Source organism: Vanellus vanellus (assembly GCF_965231255.1).
Source record: "Vanellus vanellus genome assembly, chromosome: 10".
Classification (NCBI taxonomy): Eukaryota; Metazoa; Chordata; class Aves; order Charadriiformes; family Charadriidae; genus Vanellus; species Vanellus vanellus.
This window is the reverse complement of record NC_138915.1, coordinates 13,044,330-13,063,026: the sequence shown is the minus strand read 5'-3', so window position 1 is coordinate 13,063,026 and position 18,697 is coordinate 13,044,330. Positions and strand designations below refer to the sequence as shown.

The 18,697-nt window shown below is 38.6% G+C and overlaps 2 protein-coding genes across 2 annotated transcripts in view; one reads left to right on the top strand and one right to left on the bottom strand.

Moving 5' to 3' along the window:
* Positions 1-2,703, top strand: part of LAS1L (LAS1 like ribosome biogenesis factor) — a 33,503-nt gene extending 30,800 nt beyond the window's left edge. The window contains exon 13 of the mRNA XM_082488133.1: positions 2,442-2,703. Coding sequence (XP_082344259.1) covers positions 2,442-2,532 — 91 coding nt within the window. The 3' untranslated portion in view covers positions 2,533-2,703. The remainder of the gene's footprint in view (positions 1-2,441) is intronic.
* Positions 2,704-10,533: 7,830 nt separating this feature from the next.
* ZC3H12B (zinc finger CCCH-type containing 12B) lies at positions 10,534-18,349 on the bottom strand. The gene is made up of 5 exons (XM_082488199.1): positions 17,519-18,349; positions 13,763-13,902; positions 12,770-13,004; positions 12,574-12,680; positions 10,534-12,015 (listed from the first exon to the last, which is right to left on the bottom strand). Exons 1-5 carry the CDS (start codon positions 18,127-18,129, stop codon positions 10,595-10,597), a joined length of 2,514 nt encoding a protein of 837 aa, XP_082344325.1. The 5' UTR covers positions 18,130-18,349; the 3' UTR covers positions 10,534-10,594.
* Positions 18,350-18,697: the final 348 nt, after the last annotated feature.

The window sequence follows — 18,697 nt, the reverse complement described above, 5'->3', positions numbered from 1 at the left end:
TGAGAATAGCCTGAATCTCAGAAAAGCAAAGTAGTTCAAAAAGAGCTGAGTCCAGCTAAAACCAGTGAGTTTTGGGGCTGTGCTCCATCGTCACTGTCGTGGTTTGGGCTGGACTGGCCACCGAAAGTTGGTTCTGTTTTACCTCAAACCAGGTATTTAGCTGTCTTTGCAGATATACTATTGGAAGAAACTAGTGGCAAGCAAGTGGCTGGGGGACAAGGTAGCACTGATTATGGAAAAGGCACTTTCTCCCTTGAATCCCAGGTAATAAAGTCTGTTACTCTGCTTGGCAATACTCTAGTTTGATCCCTCCTGAAAAGCAGTTGATCTGCTGTGATGATGCGCTTGCTCTTGGCAGCCTTCATGCGGTACAGTTAAGGCAGAGAATGATGTCAGTGTCTGTCCGCTGAGTCCCTGTCTTGGGAATGACAGCAGGTCTGTGAAGTCATGAATGTGCATCACAAGGGAGGAAAAATGACCCCATTAGCAGGCGGAATTCAGGATAGTTTCCAACAGCCGGAGGAAGGCCGTCATTACACTGGGTGTGATAGCTGTGATGTTTCTGTGTTGGCTCTGTCTGCAAGGCCTCTGGCAGTGTTTCATCTGAGCAGAGAGTGTCTAAGAGGTGTTTTCACCTTAAGGGAGAAATTATCTGTCTCTGAGGAGCTCTGAGCGGCTGCCTCTCCTATACAGCCAGTTATTCCAGTACTGAACATCTGGAAAAGACATTGAGTTTTTTGGCGTATAGCTTGAAGTTGCTGTATAAATAAAACTTGCCAAACATCTCAGTCTTGTTTGCAGAAATTATTTTCTGTCTTCAGAGGTTTTTTGGTTTTGTTTTAACATGAGGCATAAGTTCCTGTGAAGCTTGGATACTTTGGAAAAGCTTGCAGTTCCTTCCTCCCTGGTCCCAAACGACTGTTCTTTGGTGGGTTTTCTGGTGCATGCTGTGTATGTCTGTTGTCAGAGTTTGTGTTTACTGTTGCTGTGGCAACCTCTGAAGCTTTGAATAGCTGCTGTCATCCTCAGGCAGAGGTTTTGTTTCTTGTGATAAGCATATGTGCTTTTTGTTTACTCCCAGTGTCAGTTCTGCCTGACAGCAGGGGCAAATTTGGCAAACAATGACCGCTGGGAGAGTTCTCGGGGGGTGGAGTTGCGGACATGCAATTGCTTTAGGGATTGCATCAAGCAGTTGCACTGACATTTCAAAAATGAGATTCATCATTTAATGGATAATGACTGGATTTTGTTGTCCTAAGGATGAGATGCATAAGCAGGTAGGTGAGAGGGATGGTTAATATGTGCTGAATGGTAAAGACAGTGAGTAAGCAGGGAATATATTCTTATCCTGGAGGATGGCGGGTTGTAGCTCGGAGTGCGTGAGCTCCCCTTGGGCATAAGGAATAGAGAAAGTGAAAAACATGCACAAGACAACCAGATTTTCCCTTTTTTATCCTTCACAATGTCAGATACCAGGTTTCAAGTGGATCCTTTAAAGATTTGTTTTATTGATAAAATTTAGCTTTCACCTTCACCTTTCTCATATAATAATAACACCTTTCTCATAATAATAAGGGTTCGTTTTATCACTCTGATTATTATCTGACCTACTTAACAGCATAGTAGTGATTTAAGTTCCTTCACATAGTAAAAATTTGGGTAGGGAGAGGTTTACATTGTTCTCCAGCTGTTCTTTGAGCCATGTGTTTGATAGTGCCTTATGTCTGGGAGCACTGTATAAAATCTTACTTGTTCCTTTATATGCTGTGTTAGTTAGCGAGTCACGTAAACGGTCGCTCTTTGGGGGAACTCCTGGGCCTCAGCCCTCAGTGGGTAACTTCCGCAGTGAAAAGGGATTTTACGCCTGTTTGAGTGAGACACCTTCTAAAATTAGAAATTACTTCGCATGCTGTGGGTGTCACCAAACAACAACTTCCTTTAAAGTCTCCGTAAATGCACTGGTTTCTGTGAGTTCTGTGTAAAGCCCGTGGAATGGCTAGTTTCCGTGGGCAGAATCTATAGGCATTGAACCATTTGTAACTAGTGACAGACTGTTTTCACATGGACTGCTTCCTGTGTTAGCGTTTCACCCGATCAGCTCCTCCTGCCTGTTGCAAGGGACAGATGAAGGGTCAGATGACAGTTGTCATGTGGTTATTTCTGCAGTCACATCTCCCTCCCAATTGTTAGTAACTGGTGACCTTTCCTTTGGTTTGTGCTTTGATAGCTTGGGCACCTCAGGACTGTCGCCTCTCTTGAACGAACTGATGACAAACTAAGCACATTCCAGTGGCTAAATATTCAGAGCTAAAAATGAGAAACGACATTTTGTTATGGAAATAAAACTTAACAAGTTTAAAGTGCGATCAAAATGACTTCGGTGATATGAGCTTCTAAATCAGCTCGGCGCTTATGTGCTTTTATTTCTCTTCCTCTCACAGCTCTGCAGAATTGAATGTTCCTGGGACAGGAGGATTGTTATGGACCCAGAATGACTTCCATAAAATAAAAAGTGGCCTTCAACTTTTCTAAGACAGCAGAGTGTTCTGCGGCTTTCAGTATTGCACAAGATAAGTGGCACGGAAGAACTAGTAACGCTGACAGGGAAATAGGCCACTCTGGGATATTTTTTTTTCTTGAAGATTTACTGATTTTTGCCATGTAAAATCAATATTTTATAAACGTGGTGTGTGTTAAGTTCCATGTGTAGTAACCATTGTCTTGCTTAACCACTATCGTGAACTTTTTGGTGTAGTTGATGTTTGCCAGATACAGTTAGAGTACTATGGAGTCCTTCAGTGTTCCTTAATTTTTTTCACGGTTAATAAATACAACGGACTGAAGGAAAACTTTCTTTCTGGATCCTGTTTTTCCTTTTTCACTCAGATATTCTGGAAAGTGTCCCCTGGTCCTCACTGGCCACACTATTGAGCCCTTCCTACGTCAGTGACACTAACTTTGTCTTGTATGAGTTTGTGTGATTTTGCAAGGATAAGGTGGTGCTACTATTTTCATCTAACTGGGATTTCACAAGAAGCTTCGGGGACCAAGCCTAGTTATAGCATGGCTGAATGCACTGAGGTGCAGAAATATCTTGGAAAAAAAAAATTTCTTGGCATTATTTTCAAGTGATGGCTTGAGGCCACTACTGTTTCTTTTTAATTAAAGTTTTCTACTTGATGTTATTTCTATTCATGATTTTGCTGAGGTTGGTAACTAATACTGTGGTCTTTGCTGAGAGCTGGTGTGATTACTGCAGAGATGGACCTGAGTAAGTACCTTGTTGGAAAGTTGTTGAGAAAAAGGACTTCCAGCTCGTTTTTCCTAAATTCAGGTTTCTTTACCTGTATTAAGGTTCTTGGAACTTGGAAGCTTCTGCAATTACCTGTCAAAAACTAGGAATTTAAGCATATATTTATTACAGGACGACTCAGTAAGAATTTGTTGGAGTGTATCTATCTGCTAGAGGGCAAGACAGAGCCTTTCTCTGAGTCAGTCTAATAATTTGCAGTATTTACAAACTAAACAGAAACAGGAATGTGTCAGTGCAGCACTGTGGAATGGAATCTTTTTAAGTTCTTTAGAGCTGCTGCTGGCATTGTGTGCTAATATTCTGTAGAAGGAGATACAGAAAGGGACATAGAGCTTTAGCAGTACATTGGATAGGATTCAATTGAAAGTTTAGAACAGCACCTTCGTGGATGCTTTGGGCTGGTTCTCAAGTAACAGCATAGTTAAATGTCTATAACTTAAGTATTATTTCTTTGTTCCGATTTTTGTCATCCTGTTCTACTGCAGGATGTCTTTACCAGACAGCCAGAAGTTGTTTAAAATGGAAGATAGGTCGTATGTTTCCTTGTTCAAAAACAAGCAGTGCTAATGCAAATCACAACAAAATTCTCTTTCTGTTAGGAGGGATTTTTCATGTAAGGCCCTTCCCCTTTTTTAGTATTTTTAGAAATGTCTCTGTTTACCCAGCAGTTCCTCAAGCTTACTTAGGAAATTTCGACTGAAGAGGATTTTTTCTTTTATTACTGTATTTGGTAGAGTAAGAAATGACTTAAATTATTGTAGTTGGTACTTCTGAGGTCTGTCAATGCAAACAAGCGTAACAGCTCAAAAAGGAAAGTGTGATGCTGGCAAATGCTGTGCTGCTTGTAACCTTTTTCCCCTTTGGTAAATATTTACTTGCTAAAATCATGTGCTACTATAATTTCTTCATCAGCTGTAGTTACTGCCCTGTGGATCTGCCATTGCCCCAGCGAGTGAATTACAGAATAAACATTCTGGTCTTTGATCTAATTGCAGAGCCAAATAAAATAGTTAAATCCAGTGCTGTGGTGACTTGTGGAAAAGCACGAAACTGCCAGATGCTTTAAAAACAGAATACCGAGACTTGAGGAGGAGCCAAAGTAATGGTATGAATTTTAAACAAAGTGTTACTGGGGGGGGAGGGGGGCTTGAAACAAAGGAAAAACAAAGAAGTTGGGAATGGCTGAAGAAACACAAATGTTTAGATTTTTAAAAAAAGGGGCTTGTACTAAAAATAACAGAAGTGCAAAACCTAGACACTTAAGTATTGTTCTGTTCAGGATTAAGCAACTTGGTGTTTGTTTGATCTGATTAATTCACAAGAGGAACAATTTTGTAGCTACTTTGCCAGGTACCTGGGAAATGACAATGGTACTGTGAATAACACATAATAAATGCATAGATAATCATAACATTTAAAGCCAGCTAGTTCAAATGACTAAAAAAGCAAGTAAGTTAACAGTTACTGTATTTGGTACTTCTGAGGTCTCTCAATGCAAACAGAACAGTTCAAAAAGGAGCAGGTGACGCTGGCGAAATACTGTGCTACATATGATTTTTTCCCCTTTAGTAAAAGTTTACTTGGTAAAATTTGTTTTCAATATGCTGATTACTTCCTTTGCTAGAAGCATATTCTGAGTGGGGATGGGAAAGGCAATGTTGATGTATTCCTAAATTACTTCATTTTTCCTTTGCATTGGGCAGGACTGCTCGAGACTGCTTTCTCCCTGTAAATTAATCTCTCCAGACAGACATTACTGTCTGAAAAAACATCTCCAAAGGGACACTACAGACAGGGTTGGAGACAGAAGCTGGAACTATATGGGATAAATCCTGCAAGCAGGAGTTGCTGAGGATGTTAAGGCCTGGAGCCACTGCTTCTGTGGCCTGTGACCCCTTTTGGCTTTTGCCACTGTCTGAATTTCCTTTTGGTGTAATTAATTGGACAGAGTAGTGGAACCTTATTAGGATAACTTCTTCCTGGCTACTCAAGTGTTTAATATTCCATTTTCTTATTCCCAAAGGCAGCTATTCTGCAAAGGACTTCAGCTCTACCCAGGGGTTACAGTTTTGGGGAGAAAACTGAGACCATGGAATCTAATTAGTACTTGTTTCCAGGAGCGGTATACTTGAGGATGTAAATTAAGGATAAACAGCCTGGGATTAGGAAAAAGGCAGTTTTGTACTACAGGTAGTGTAGTGGATCTCATGGGTTTTGTGCCGTTCCTGGCCCTTGTGATAACAGACATGGCAACGGTGAGTTCAGCCAAATGCAGATGGAATGATCTTTGTGTATCAATGTCCTTTCGTTTGCTTTACTCTGCCCCACCCCCCTCTCCCCAAGGTAAAGCAATTTAAGTCAAAGCAATGGAAATAAATGACATTGTATCGCCTCCCCCATAATATGGGAAATGGAGTGTTTAAAAAGCAAAAGAAAATTTGTGTAATACAGACTGACAAAGGATGTTATTCTCACAAGACAGCAGGACCTAAATAGTACTTTTTCTTTTGCTTTTTAAAGAAAAGTAAAACTCTTGTCCTGTTCTTCACAGATTTAAGTACAGATGGAAAATCTGAGCATTATGTATGATTTCAGAATCTGGGTATTTTTCAGTAAATCAGCTAAAATATTGAGAAATAATTTGGTCAGACTACAACGATTGTTTTGGACAAAACAGCTTTTGGGGACTCACCTAAAGAGGGTTACAAAATCAAAAGCTAGAAACAAATAATCCAATGGCTCTTAGTTTTATTAAATAAGCAATATATAAAGTGTAACATGTTTCATATTATTAAATAATTGTGCAAACCTTTTACGCAGAGCAGGTGGGGGAGGAACAGGTAATAGCCTAGATTTCTTTTAGATTCTTCTCTCAACTCTTAATACATTTACAAACTTTAAATACCACAGACCAAAATCATATTGTATAATGGCTCTTTGAAGGCTAACCAAACACCAGCATGAGAATAATTTAAGTGACGGTGCACTTGCAATATTTCAACTGGAAGAATACAAGAAATACGGTTAATGAGAGGAGTATTAAACCTGAACACTGACCATAGAAATAATAGCAACAGATCTAATGATCTGACTACTATGAGTCCTGTAGCAGCAATGCTTCAGGTAAACTTTTGGCAAGTCAAGCTAAAGTCATATTTCAGCTCTGTGGAGCAAAGTCTCACAGCTGTGACGCGTGCTCCTGCTCTCTAGCATGGAGTTTTAGAAATTACTATAGCCAAACCATGTCCCTTGAAATGTTCCTGTTCGTGGTTTGGTGTACGTCACAGGTATACATGCATGTCACCAGGTATTTTTTAACTGATTCTTTGTGTGTTCTGGCTTTATCATTAAGAATTTCAAAATGCCAAAATTCACGCTTTGAGGTAAACTGGCATTAAAAGTATGTAGGGGGGAACTCGCCGAGATAGATGGTTTGGTTCTGTTTTTTTAATGAGGATCCTTCTGCTCGTTCTAAGCAACCATATCCACACCTTCTGTGTTTAAGTTTACAGTTAAAGCATTTTTACAAAAGCTGAACAGACTCATGCTAGTGAATGAATTACATGCAGCAGCAAGTAGAGCAGCGCACGCTTATTACTACAGAGATTTACGAATACCACATACTGGTTTAACATCCATTTTCACTCATTTTGTCATTAAGACTTACATTATATTTGGGTCAACCAAAAAAACCCAAAGAGATTTATAAAATTTTACAACAATTAAACAGTAATGTTTAATTCTACAAATGAATAAAGCCAACTACTGCAGCTCAATATGACAACAACAGGACTAACAGTAGTGAAATCATCTGTATGTACAATTTAATATATTACTGACATGTAATTCTTAAAAAAACCCACAAACATTAAATAACTTAAACATCTCATAAAGCATTTAATTTTTGATTCATGAATTTAAAGTTATACACTTTTAAGTGACAAATTATGTGAAAGTAATATAGCTAAAGATGAAACATCAGTAAATCATAACTCCCAGAGAACGCTCTGGCCCCAGTAAAGCACTGAAGTTACTGCTTAACTCCTACTGATTGCAGGAGGTCAGCATTTTACCTTCCCACTTTTTTTTTTTTCTCATCTAGAATTGTAATTTCATGGATTTTATTAAAATATAGTTTCTAGAACTGTTCTTTTACAGTTTTAAAAACATTTAAATACCATGCTCTCAAAAAGAGCATTTATACAAAGTCTTATATTTACAATATAGACAGTTATGATCAGGTGTTAATAAGATCAACTCTTCCATGTAAGAAGAAATCTAAGCTTATGCGCTGAAGATTAATGAATGTGTCAGTGTTCTGCGTTGGCTCGTAAACATATCTGAAAACAGATGTGGATGACTGAATTATCACTTAAAGTAGTTGATTAGGAAAGACTACATCAGGTTAAAAGTTTCGTTACCTCTAAGGAGGACTAAACAAGCACAACATTTGCAAATTATTTCCCAAAGGCTCCACTGCCCATTCTGTAACTCTGTGCACGACAGATGCCGATACCTTCTTAGAAAAAGACAATTTGCCTTCAAAGTGCCTTAGGGAAATAGTATGCTGGGTTTGTATTGGCACAGCATTCCCATTGTTTAAAAAGGAATTGTTCTATCAGTAAGACAAAAGTTAGTGAAAATTAAAATGACTAGACAAATCCTACAAAAATGAGTATCTCCATAAACCACCCAACACTTCAGACAGAAATCGCCGCTCAGTTTTCCACATTAGAAAACATCAAAAACACCTACTAAACCTCTCTTAAAATAGCTTATCTTTATAATTGGAGAAAAGGGGAACAAACATTTTTCTACATACAAATATTTAATTCCATGCAAGATGGAAAACGTGAGTGCACAATAAACTTCATTTTATACCTAAATAATTTATAAATTAATCCGTTAAGAATAAAGCAGGGTCTATAGCAATTATATTGTTACATTTTAAAACACATGCAGATGAGTTAACAGCAACTTTTTTACAGAAAGTTTAGTGCAAGAATGTATCTGCTTAATAAATAGACTAAAGAGAACTATGTAATGCTTCGAGGTGTACACACAGTACCTGTGCACATAATAAACTGGTTCTGAAAAGTTGTCCTTGTTTGTCTATAAACTACAAGTGCCCATTTTAAATAAAAAAGATCCATAATTACTCATGGGCTACTTCCCTGTGACACATGGTGTCACAAACGTTGTGGTGAAAATGTAATACTGAAGTTAATCTAGAGATTTATTTTTTTTTTATACACAGTTTTTATACAATCAAGAAAAAGAGATACAATTTGTATCAACAAACAAAAGGTCATTTCTGGTTATTTGAGGCATTGCTCTCAGCTGCTTATACCATGCAAGAGAAGAGAATAAGAATTAATTGCAAATTAAAAATATAAAATGCTGGTTAGTAAGAAATGTTTTTGGAAACTGGTCAAGAGCTAAATCTGTTTTCCCCAACTACTATAAGTTTCTGAAGATTTATTTTTTTCCCATTAACAGAGACGATAACCAACTAATTAAAACTTAACTTTTTTAAACACCAAGTGTAAATACAGCATCACCTTTGAGTTAAATCATTTTAAATATATAATGACCTGGTCATTATATATGGTACCTGTACCAACGCAAGATTTATCCTGTGCAAAATGATACGGTTATCAAATATGAGTAAATTAACTGTAGTTGCACCTGTAATTGTGGTTTGTTTGGGTTTTTTATATGACAGGAACATATTTTGCGCATGATAAAGAGCCCACAAGGTATTTTGAATCAAACCAACCGTTACAGTAACACAAGTGGAAGAAATTATATAACTTTGTTCCTAGACAAACAGATAACTGGAAAGCAGCATGCAAGCCATTATCAAAACACCAGAAACAACCCTGACTGCAGCCTCACGTTCCGTGTGTTTCACAGTAAGAAACATTTAGGCAGTGTCACACCTTCTCATGAAGAAACAAAAGGCCATAAACCAGGCCTTCTCAACTTTCATGAAAAAAACTACAGTAGAAGTCAACAAGTCCTAGCTCGAGAGGTATCGAGTTAGTAATGGTTCGAAATGTTGAAATATACAATGGATTCAAAAAAGGGCGTCCGGTCAGTGCAGCTTAAAAAACAATAAACGCCTCTTTTGGAGACATTTAGCTACAAAGGTTCCCACCCTGAGCAAGATACCAGTTGCGCAAACAATGCCACACAAAATTATCTCACCTGTTGAAACAGGAACTCTAAAAGCCTTCATGAGGCAAATGCACACCTTTGCGTGGATCTGAAGAGCAAAAACCAGGCCAGCTTTGCCACAACCCCAAACTGTAGCCTCTCCTTCCAAGCAGCCGCCTGCCCTCAAGCTGATCTTGTACAGCCCTCCCGAGCGTGAGGCTCCCTCAAACGCCGTCCTTGCCCCCAGGGGAGGGGCTGTAGTTACTGATGAACTTCATGTTAATATCCAGTTTCCCCTGCTCCAGGCTGAGTAATGCAATTTACATAAAACTGCCAATTTACTTTCAGCTTGTCTTGTCATCTGGGCCAGCAGCTGCTTACTGCGCAGTAGAGAGGCGATTTGAAGAGAAAAGCTACAGTTAAAACTTCTTTTAGTTTATTGACTGGCGCTCACGCCTTCACGCTCCTTAACGTTTTGGTCCTAATTTGTCTTCTGTTGGATTAAGCCAACATAGTGGACAATGTAATAGATATTCAAACTCCTGGGGAACGGTTTTGAAATTTAAGTACCGACAACAATATTGACAGTCAGAAGCTGAAATCAGTTTTTCCTGTCACAAATCGAGTATTTAATTTTTGTCAAGTTTACTTTTTCTTCAATATTTAATATGCCAGTAGGCAGTGTCAAATGACAAAGCTGAAACCCTAAAAGTCATCTGGGTGTGTCTAGAGCATACTTTTAAAGGCCGATTAGGTATTTATAAGCAAATTGAATGTGTACACGAATACATGCAATATAATTGCTAACAATAATTTTGTAGTAACAGCTTTGAGACACTGAACGTGACATTGTAGTTCTTAATGAGCTATCCATGCAGCAAGGTATGCATTTCCTATAAAATACTATTAAAAATCCCTATATTTAAAATCTTAAAATTTACAATACAATCAACTCTTATATTGTGCCTCAGCATATATATATGATTGCTACTGTGTACAGAATTTTATACTATCTTAGTAGAAAATATTTACAATAGATTGGGCCCTTCGTTCTTCATTTAAGTTTTCCTCCAGGTTCTTTATGCCGTGTAGTTTCATTTATCCAAAAGAGGCTGTAATGCTTTAACGCCCTGTTCTTAATTTGGCAACAATCATAGCTGCCAGCTGCTGTGCATCTGTCATGTGGGGATTCTTTTCCATCACAGAAAGGACAATGCTCGGAGGGAAAATATTGCAGAGGTTCTTGTATGTTTGATACTGATGTTCTGGGATGATATGTGGTTCCCGTGGCTCACCACATATCCCAATCCAGGGGTTCCTCCAGAGTTGCTCCATCTTCTCAGGCATGCTTCTTACCATTACCGGTTCGTAACATGGCTGCATGAGGTTGTTACTCAGTGGATACGAGTGGTAAGTGTAGGAGTCTGACGCACACGGTAACGGATCCCAGCTAGCATGCTGCTCGCGACAGAGAGGTGGTCTTCTCTGCCTGGTAGGGTTACTTTCATAAAGCCGTGAGTCGGAAATACTGTCCATTCTTGTCATGACCAAGGCACGGCTTGGTTGTGCAGTTGATGGATGAACGTTTTGAGGCACAGGGTATTCTCCTGGACAACTGGACCGTGCTCCAACAACTGGATGCTGGGCATGTAGGCCTAAGTGGGAAACTGACTGTTTGCGAAGGGACTGCTTAGGCTCTTCTGTTCCATAACTCTGAACTCTATTTAAGGCTTCATGGTAACCATGGGAAAAAGGCTGAACACGATTTTGCGATGGCAGTCTGTGGATCTTCACATTGTCTTCTGGACTGGCATCTGCTACACCCAGATACAAGTCATTGTAAGAGGAATAAGAATCATTACTTGTATGGCTTAAGCAATTGTCAGGACAGGGGCTTGAGTTTCTAGAATACATCCCCTGGTCCATATCCGCCCCGTAATAATCTGTGTTACGGATACTACTTATGCTCAAGTTGGAGAAATCACTGAGTAAGGAGTAATAGCCATGGTCCCCCAGCGATTCATATTTGGGATACTGGTCAGTATAGCTAACTGAGGTGCCATGGCTATTGGTGACTAGTATAGGAGGATATTGCACACTGGACATATGTTCCAGTGAGGATTTCTGATGCATGAACTGTGAGGAACCTGGCACCGGACTGCTTGCAGAACGAGTATTTAATGCACCAGCTGCATGGCTTTTTGGTGGAGGGAGCGTTGGTACACTTAATGCAGAAACCAGAGACGGGACAGAGCTGGCCTCGGACTTCCGGGCTACTGATAACTTTTCCTCAGGCTCCACAGCTACTGATCTAATGCTTGGATCTGACTGACGTTTTGGGGCAATGCGTTTCACTTCAGAACTGATCTCTCCTTTGGAGCTGGATGGCCCTGTGCCACATTTGGCCAAGGCTCCCTCACTCATAGTTTTCACAGCAGATAATTTGGCACTTATTCGAAGCTCATCCGCTACTGACCTTTGAGGTTGGTTTGCCCGTTCTGGGTGGTAATATTTACATTTGTGCCCATAGGTGCACTTTTTACCTGGAAGAAAAGTGTTTTCATGTTAAATAAACCAAAAACTAATCAATACCACCAGTTGCTATCTTTTTCCTTTATTTTCTTTCGCCACTTCTCAATAGTAATATTTCTACATTAACCCCCTAAGGTATAATTATATGTATTGTATATACAGGCAGTCACAGACTCTGCTACCTGTATCCACGTATATCACTGCATCAAGGGCAAGACACATCACTTTTCCTCCTACTGGCTCATGACTTCAATACTGACAACATACTCAATCCTATATATAACAAAATAGCTCTAACACAGTTTGTATAGTTATGAATCTCCTTCCTTGAATACAAACCAGAGAAAATAGCAAAAAGCTGTGTTATCCACAAGGTGTATCTGGTAATCCTTAATTTTCTGCTACATTGTATTTATTAATATGTGTATGAAAGGTATGAAAAAGGATACAGTGCTTGGATGGCAACATGAAAAATGGCATTTTTTTCCCCCAGTAATGACAAGATGTTAATTAATTGCTTGTTCCACCTACCTTACAATACAATAAATCAATCTGACTTCGGCACTTACCGTAAGGACACGGTTGCTTCTTATGTTCAGGAATAACTGGCCTTTTCCTTAAGAAATTTTCAAGGCTTGGACCATGGCGTCCTAAAGGATCATCAGGAGGCATAAATCTAAGGGGAAAGAAATGAAATGTGAATTTTAATTTTTACTGAGGATCCTGAATTAGCAAATTCCCTTACTTTTGAAGAAAAAAGCATACTTGTCATTCACAAAAGAATACATTAGCAGCCGCTCCTCTATGAACTTCTTCCATTCCGGTTTTTCATTTTGAAGATCCCGATAGTTGTCATTTGATACAATGATGCCGTCTGAGTCAAAAGCAAGTTTTACTATGAATCGATCATCATAGCAAACTACTCTTCTTCCCTGAACTCTTCGCGATGGGGTGAAAACAAGAATTTTTTCTTTCTCCAATTTACGTAAGATTTCTTGATCTGTAAAATAATTTTATTTGAGCAGCTTTTTAAAAAGTTTTTAAAAGAAAGAAATGCAGCCTTTGAAAAGTGAAACTTCTTGCTCTCTTTTCTGACAAAGTATTTTGTAATTATGTTCATTTATGGTCCCCAATTGTCGTTAAAAAATATCTAGATTCAGAGTGCCATTTTATTCCTGAGGTTTCAAAGCACTGGGTAAATAGTCAATAACCACTGTACTCCTCTGTAAACAACCATGTACCTTTGCTCAGTCTTCCTGAGCACATCAAGAATGCAGTTGTCCCTGTATTACAATAGCTGCCTTGTTAGCCTAGAGTAAAACGTAAGTCCTTCCTATGGGCCAAAACACATGCTGCCTCTTCAGTGTTTAAGACAATCCTACTGAATGAGTGCCTGGCCTGATACTACTTATTTTATTTTTTCACCCAGCAACTAAGAATCAGTTCCTATATGCTTAACAATGTTTGCTACTGGGAATATTATGACTCCTACTTCTCCAAAGTGTTGAAACAATCCAATAATGTTACAAAAACCAGCATTGTTTACAGATGCAGATACTTTAATGTGTGTTTCCTCCCCAGTGAAACTGTTGTGTTTTCAAACAGTGGAGTGCAACCTCATTGTGCAACATCACATCCACAGCCCAGGATGTAGTACCCATCAGAAATAATGACATGGTTGTACCTTAATGCAATACTTTTTTTTTTTTTTTTTTTCTCTTTTTAAGCAAGGGGTCAAAGAAAATCTTGATCTGTTACCTGTAATTGGTGCATCAGGTCGAGACTGTTCTTTTCTCCATGCAGGTACAAACACAGTGATATCTTTATGTCCTTTTTCCAGAAACCAATCAACAGCTAGTTGAATTCCCCGACAGGAAAATCCTTCTTTATTCCCATGGCTGAAGAACATGCAAAAGTTTTAGAAACAGCAAGGGCAAAAGTTACATTTGGTTTTGGGTTTTGTTGTTGTGGGGTTTTGGGGTTTTTGTGGGGTGTGGTGTTTTTTTCTTCTCTAAAAGCTGCCATGGTCTAAGGATATAAGAGAAACAAAATCTGTAAAGATAGGTAAACATTTATTAGACCAGCCTACATAATTGGAAAAAGACAATTGTCCAGAGCTATTCAGCCATCAGATTACAGCAACATTGCTACTTAAAACTCTATAGAAATGGTGTGAAATTTCACTATCCCAAAAGTAAAAACAAATAAACATGAAGTTTTTTTGCTTTTTCATTTTATTATCTGAGCTAATGAAAAATATCACTTTCCCCAACAAATTGAGCTTACCTTAAATATAAAACATAAAAAGTTATCAGTAACAAAAAAGGAATGAACTAACAATGCTGGCTGTCGGGTGATAGCTGCTTTTAAACATCTAGATTGAAAAAAGTGTGTTTCTTTAATCTATATGTTCTGCATTTTTTATTAGGACTTTTTCTTTAAGGGAAAGAAATAACCTTCCCAAAGTTGTTTAAGCCCTGCCCTCCATCAAAAATTTGTTTTCTGAAACATATAGGAGTCTCTAGAACAGCACATAATTCAGATAAAGGGGTTTAATTTTTAAAAAGGCCTAAGAAGTTTCTGCAAAGGAAAAAAAAAATTATTTAGAGGTTTGATAGAAACTAAGGAAATAATTACGAATCTTATTCATTCTACCTCATGGGTGCATCTATCTTGATTTGCTAGACATAGAGTGAACTAAAGAATCAGGTTTTAAATCCTCTCAGGAAATAGTTTGGGAATGCCTGAATAAGGACATGTATAAGAGAAGATGACAGCATTTAATTAAAATATCCTTAGTAGTTAGTCTACACAGGTAAGAGAGACACTGATCTTTGCATTATGGCTGGATTATGTATTTGGATTCAAGCCAACATTTTCTTTGTCTGAAAAAAGGAGTGCATATATTACTACTACACCATATATTTGAATAATAAAAACTAAGAGTTCTGGTTCTTTTCAATTAATACTGTAAATAGTTGAGGAAAAAAAAAAAAAATTGGTCTGCCCTTTTTACTAAAAAAAAGAAACAACCCAAAGACACAAAAACAACAACCACCAAATAAAACCAACCCTCTTTGTTACACTTCATTGTGGCTAGCAGTGAACTACTTCCAAAATTGCATTTGATAAAGGTAGACTAGTAAGCCAATACTATGCTCCTTGATACACACTCTTAAAAATATATTAATTCAATTTCCTCCCCCCTCTTCTCAACACAGCTGCAATTTTTCATCACTTGTGATAGGAGTGATGCTGCCCAGTTAGTTTGCCACCCACCAGTCATTATTTCTGAAGACTTCTGTATTAACTTGTGAAGAAAATTAATTTCTTCAAATCACTCCATGCATTGCAAAAGGTGCTAATTCAATCACATCAGTGATGCCATCTTGAGGAGTGAGGTCCTCACCACAAGAAAGCGGTGGAGTGGGCAGTGGGAGGGTTACAGAACGCTGTAAGGGCAGGGGAGGCCATATGCACCAAAGACCCTCCCTATTAAAGAAAACCAAGAAGGGGTCTAGGTAGCAGTGCTGGGCAGAAGACACAGGAGAGGACTCTGCTACGCAGCCCTGAAGTGCGTGGGCAGCCCACACAGTTGGCTGTAATTAAGGAGGTTTTGCGGTGCTATATCACACTAGGAACTCCTCCCAGTGCTTAAAGCAGCTGGCATTTAACTGTACACAAAGTGGCATCCAGCTGCTGCACCACCCTGTTCCAAGCTGTTAGTTCTGTGTAGCATCACCCAAAACTGTTTACTTCAAGAAAATTTCAATACTGAAAATGGAAATGGTTCCATTTTCCATATATAGCCACCTTTTGGTTACAACAAGGCAAGGCCTCCATTTGCAGCGTCAATAATTGCAGTATTTTTAAGCACGAGAAGTGTATAATCTTTGCACTTTTCAGATAGTCTGTAGAGCAGACGCTGCATAATTAAGAGATTTGCACCTTATTAAAATTGTCTTTAGCATTATTCTATAGATTGTCATTCAAAATTTTACTACAGTGTTGTTGTTATTGTTATTATTATAGAACAACATCACAGATTACCTAACCCTGGCAAGATGGATGCTCTTCCTGGGCTCCCACCGTTACATAAAGCAACACTGAAACAGACCAAGGGCAGACAGATCTAATACCATCTGTATAACTAAGGCCTACAGATCACCAGCGTAGTCCAAATCCTTGCAATTTAAATAATGAATACAGAAGCTGCAATGCTGCTAAAGCATTTTTGTTCAGATTTTCGTACTTTTCAGATTTTACAGAATTTAATATCCTTTTAAATTTTCAGATGCATATGCATTTTGTTATGAGTTTGACTCAATGATCCTTGTGGGTCCCTTCCAACTTGAGATATTCTATCATTCTATAGTTCTATAAATAGAGCATGAGTTTAAGCTCCGCAATAGTACACACACACTTTTCTCCAGTTGCTGCCACATCATGCTCAGGAGTAACTCGAGCAGTACAGAGACTGCAAATTCAACAGGCACAGAAAAAAAAAAAAAGAAAGAAAAAAGTTAAATCCAATATTGGTGATGTTGCTTTACAGAAACATCTTTTGGATTGATGTAACCACAACTTAGCACTGGAAAATCCTGTATATAAAATATCTTTATAGGATTTGGGGGGGGAGGGGGGTATGTATTTCAAAACTCAGAATACTCAATAAACCTATAAAAATCTGAATTTTCTTAATACACTGAAAAAAAATAATTCAGATCACAAATTCTTTTAGAGCAGAAAGCTGATACTAAAGGAAATCTATTGTATAAACACTACCCAAAGAAATCTCGATATCACTGATCACTAAACAGACTGTTTAAAGAACTCTCTCACAGAAAATCATACTTTCTCAATGATAAACAAATCATTGGCAAACTGAAGTGTGTACTCTACAGACATGCTCGAAGGTGGCATGAGACAGATCTCTTGAGTTAGTGTTGACCCAGGCAGTGCACGTGTGTACAGACATGTCCGAAATTACAAGCACCACAGCTGTGTGAGTCAGCACGTTTAGCTCATGCATGCCCCTCTACTGACACAGCTAAATTGCTTTGAATTCTGAGCAGGCTTGATCAGCAGGAGCCCAAATACCCTGAAGTGCACCGCCTGTCATCAGCACACACTGCATGTCATTTTAGAAAGAACCAAGCTTTCCTCCCCTATTTGGTTGCCTCTGGACATTGAAGAAAAAACATTTTCAACATTGTTAAAGAACTTCAAAAAATTAAACCCATCCACACAAAAGCACGCTACAGTTAGATTGCTAGAACAAAAGATTTGAGGGAAGAACTTGGTTTGAAAAGGGGCGGAGGGGAATCGGAATACAGATTACGTATAAAGGAGTAACAGTGTAATTAAAAGCCTGGACTAAAGAGTCCATAAAAAAGATGTATTATCAGTGTAAATATACTACATAACTTAAAATGACTTTGTCATCAATATCGATTTTTCTCATACATATTTTAGTGATTTATTCTTTCCAAATGTTGTGACAGGGAGACCCACCTCATAGCCACATTGCTTCCATCAATGACAATTGGCCTCAAGTTATCACTGTTATCCACAACTTCATCTTCAAGTGACAATTCAGGGCTTGCTATTTCCTTTGGGCAAGGGCCTCTTGGCACCAGAGTACTAGTGGTACTGCTGGCACTGCTTTGTCCCTCTGATTCACTTTTGTTGCCAAGTCTCACAAGCTCTGCCAGAACATCATTGATGAGCGCATCTGCTCCCAATTTATTCAGTACAGCCTGGATCTGATCTCCTGCATACCCAAGCTTTAAAGCAAAATCCATTTTAGCTTGGTATTCCTTGTCCAAATTTGTTTTGCATTCGTCTAGCTTCAAGTCTTGTGTGATACTGCTCTGTGAAAAACTTGGGCGATCCAAACAAGGGGAACGACAGAGTGGCCGATGTGGTTTAGTGGGAACCTCCTTTTCTCTCCACTGAATATTGCTACAGGTGCTTCTGAAGTATGGTTGCTCAGGTTCACTTTCTGAGCTCGTCCATTCCTCAGATTCAGCACTGCATTCCCCAGCATCTTGTTCCACATTTCTGTCTTCTCTGGAGTGCCTCTTCTCCATTTTCAGCTTCCCTACCATAGACCAGGCCGTCATCACGTTCAGCTTCCAGCCAGAGAGCTCAGTTCTCCTTCATTTCCAAAGCCACCTGGAATTCATACTCAGTTGCACCATGTTGGCCAATTAAAAGTTTACACGAGGCTGGAGTTAATTTGCCTTGCTTACTGTGTTCTGGCATAAACAACATCAACATGAAGTTCCTTAAAAAAATTAAAAAAAAAAAAAACAAAATTAGCTTTTGACAAATTCTGCTAAATACTCAACCACTATGATTTTGTTTACAAGTCAGTAGAGGTTCCTAGTCATTCACATTTCTCTGTAAAAACTGATCATAATAAAGCATATAATTATGTTGTCTCTTTAATCACAAATTAAACTCTCTTTCCCTCCCCCAGTTACTTTACGTACAAAAAAATTACCCTTCCCACACAATAAACTTACAGCTGGAATTAATGGAGTACCTTGGTAATATTTAAAGATAATAAAACAGAAAAGGGTGACCCGCCACTTTCACTAGAAACCTGTCTTTACAGCCTCTACTGCAGGAACCGCCTATCTACATCAGGAACAACTGGGTGGAGTTCCAGTAAGCATAAAATTTAAC

Coding starts and splice junctions, on each gene's coding strand:
- ZC3H12B (XM_082488199.1), bottom strand. CDS start 18,129: ATGACGGCCTGGTCTATGGTAGGGAAGCTGAAAATGGAGAAGAGGCAC. Junction 13,903..17,518: donor GGAAGCAATGTGGCTATGAG/GTGGGTCTCCCT, acceptor CATGTTCTTCAG/CCATGGGAATAAAGAAGGAT. Junction 12,016..12,573: donor GAAGCAACCGTGTCCTTACG/GTAAGTGCCGAA, acceptor CTTTTCTTCCAG/GTAAAAAGTGCACCTATGGG.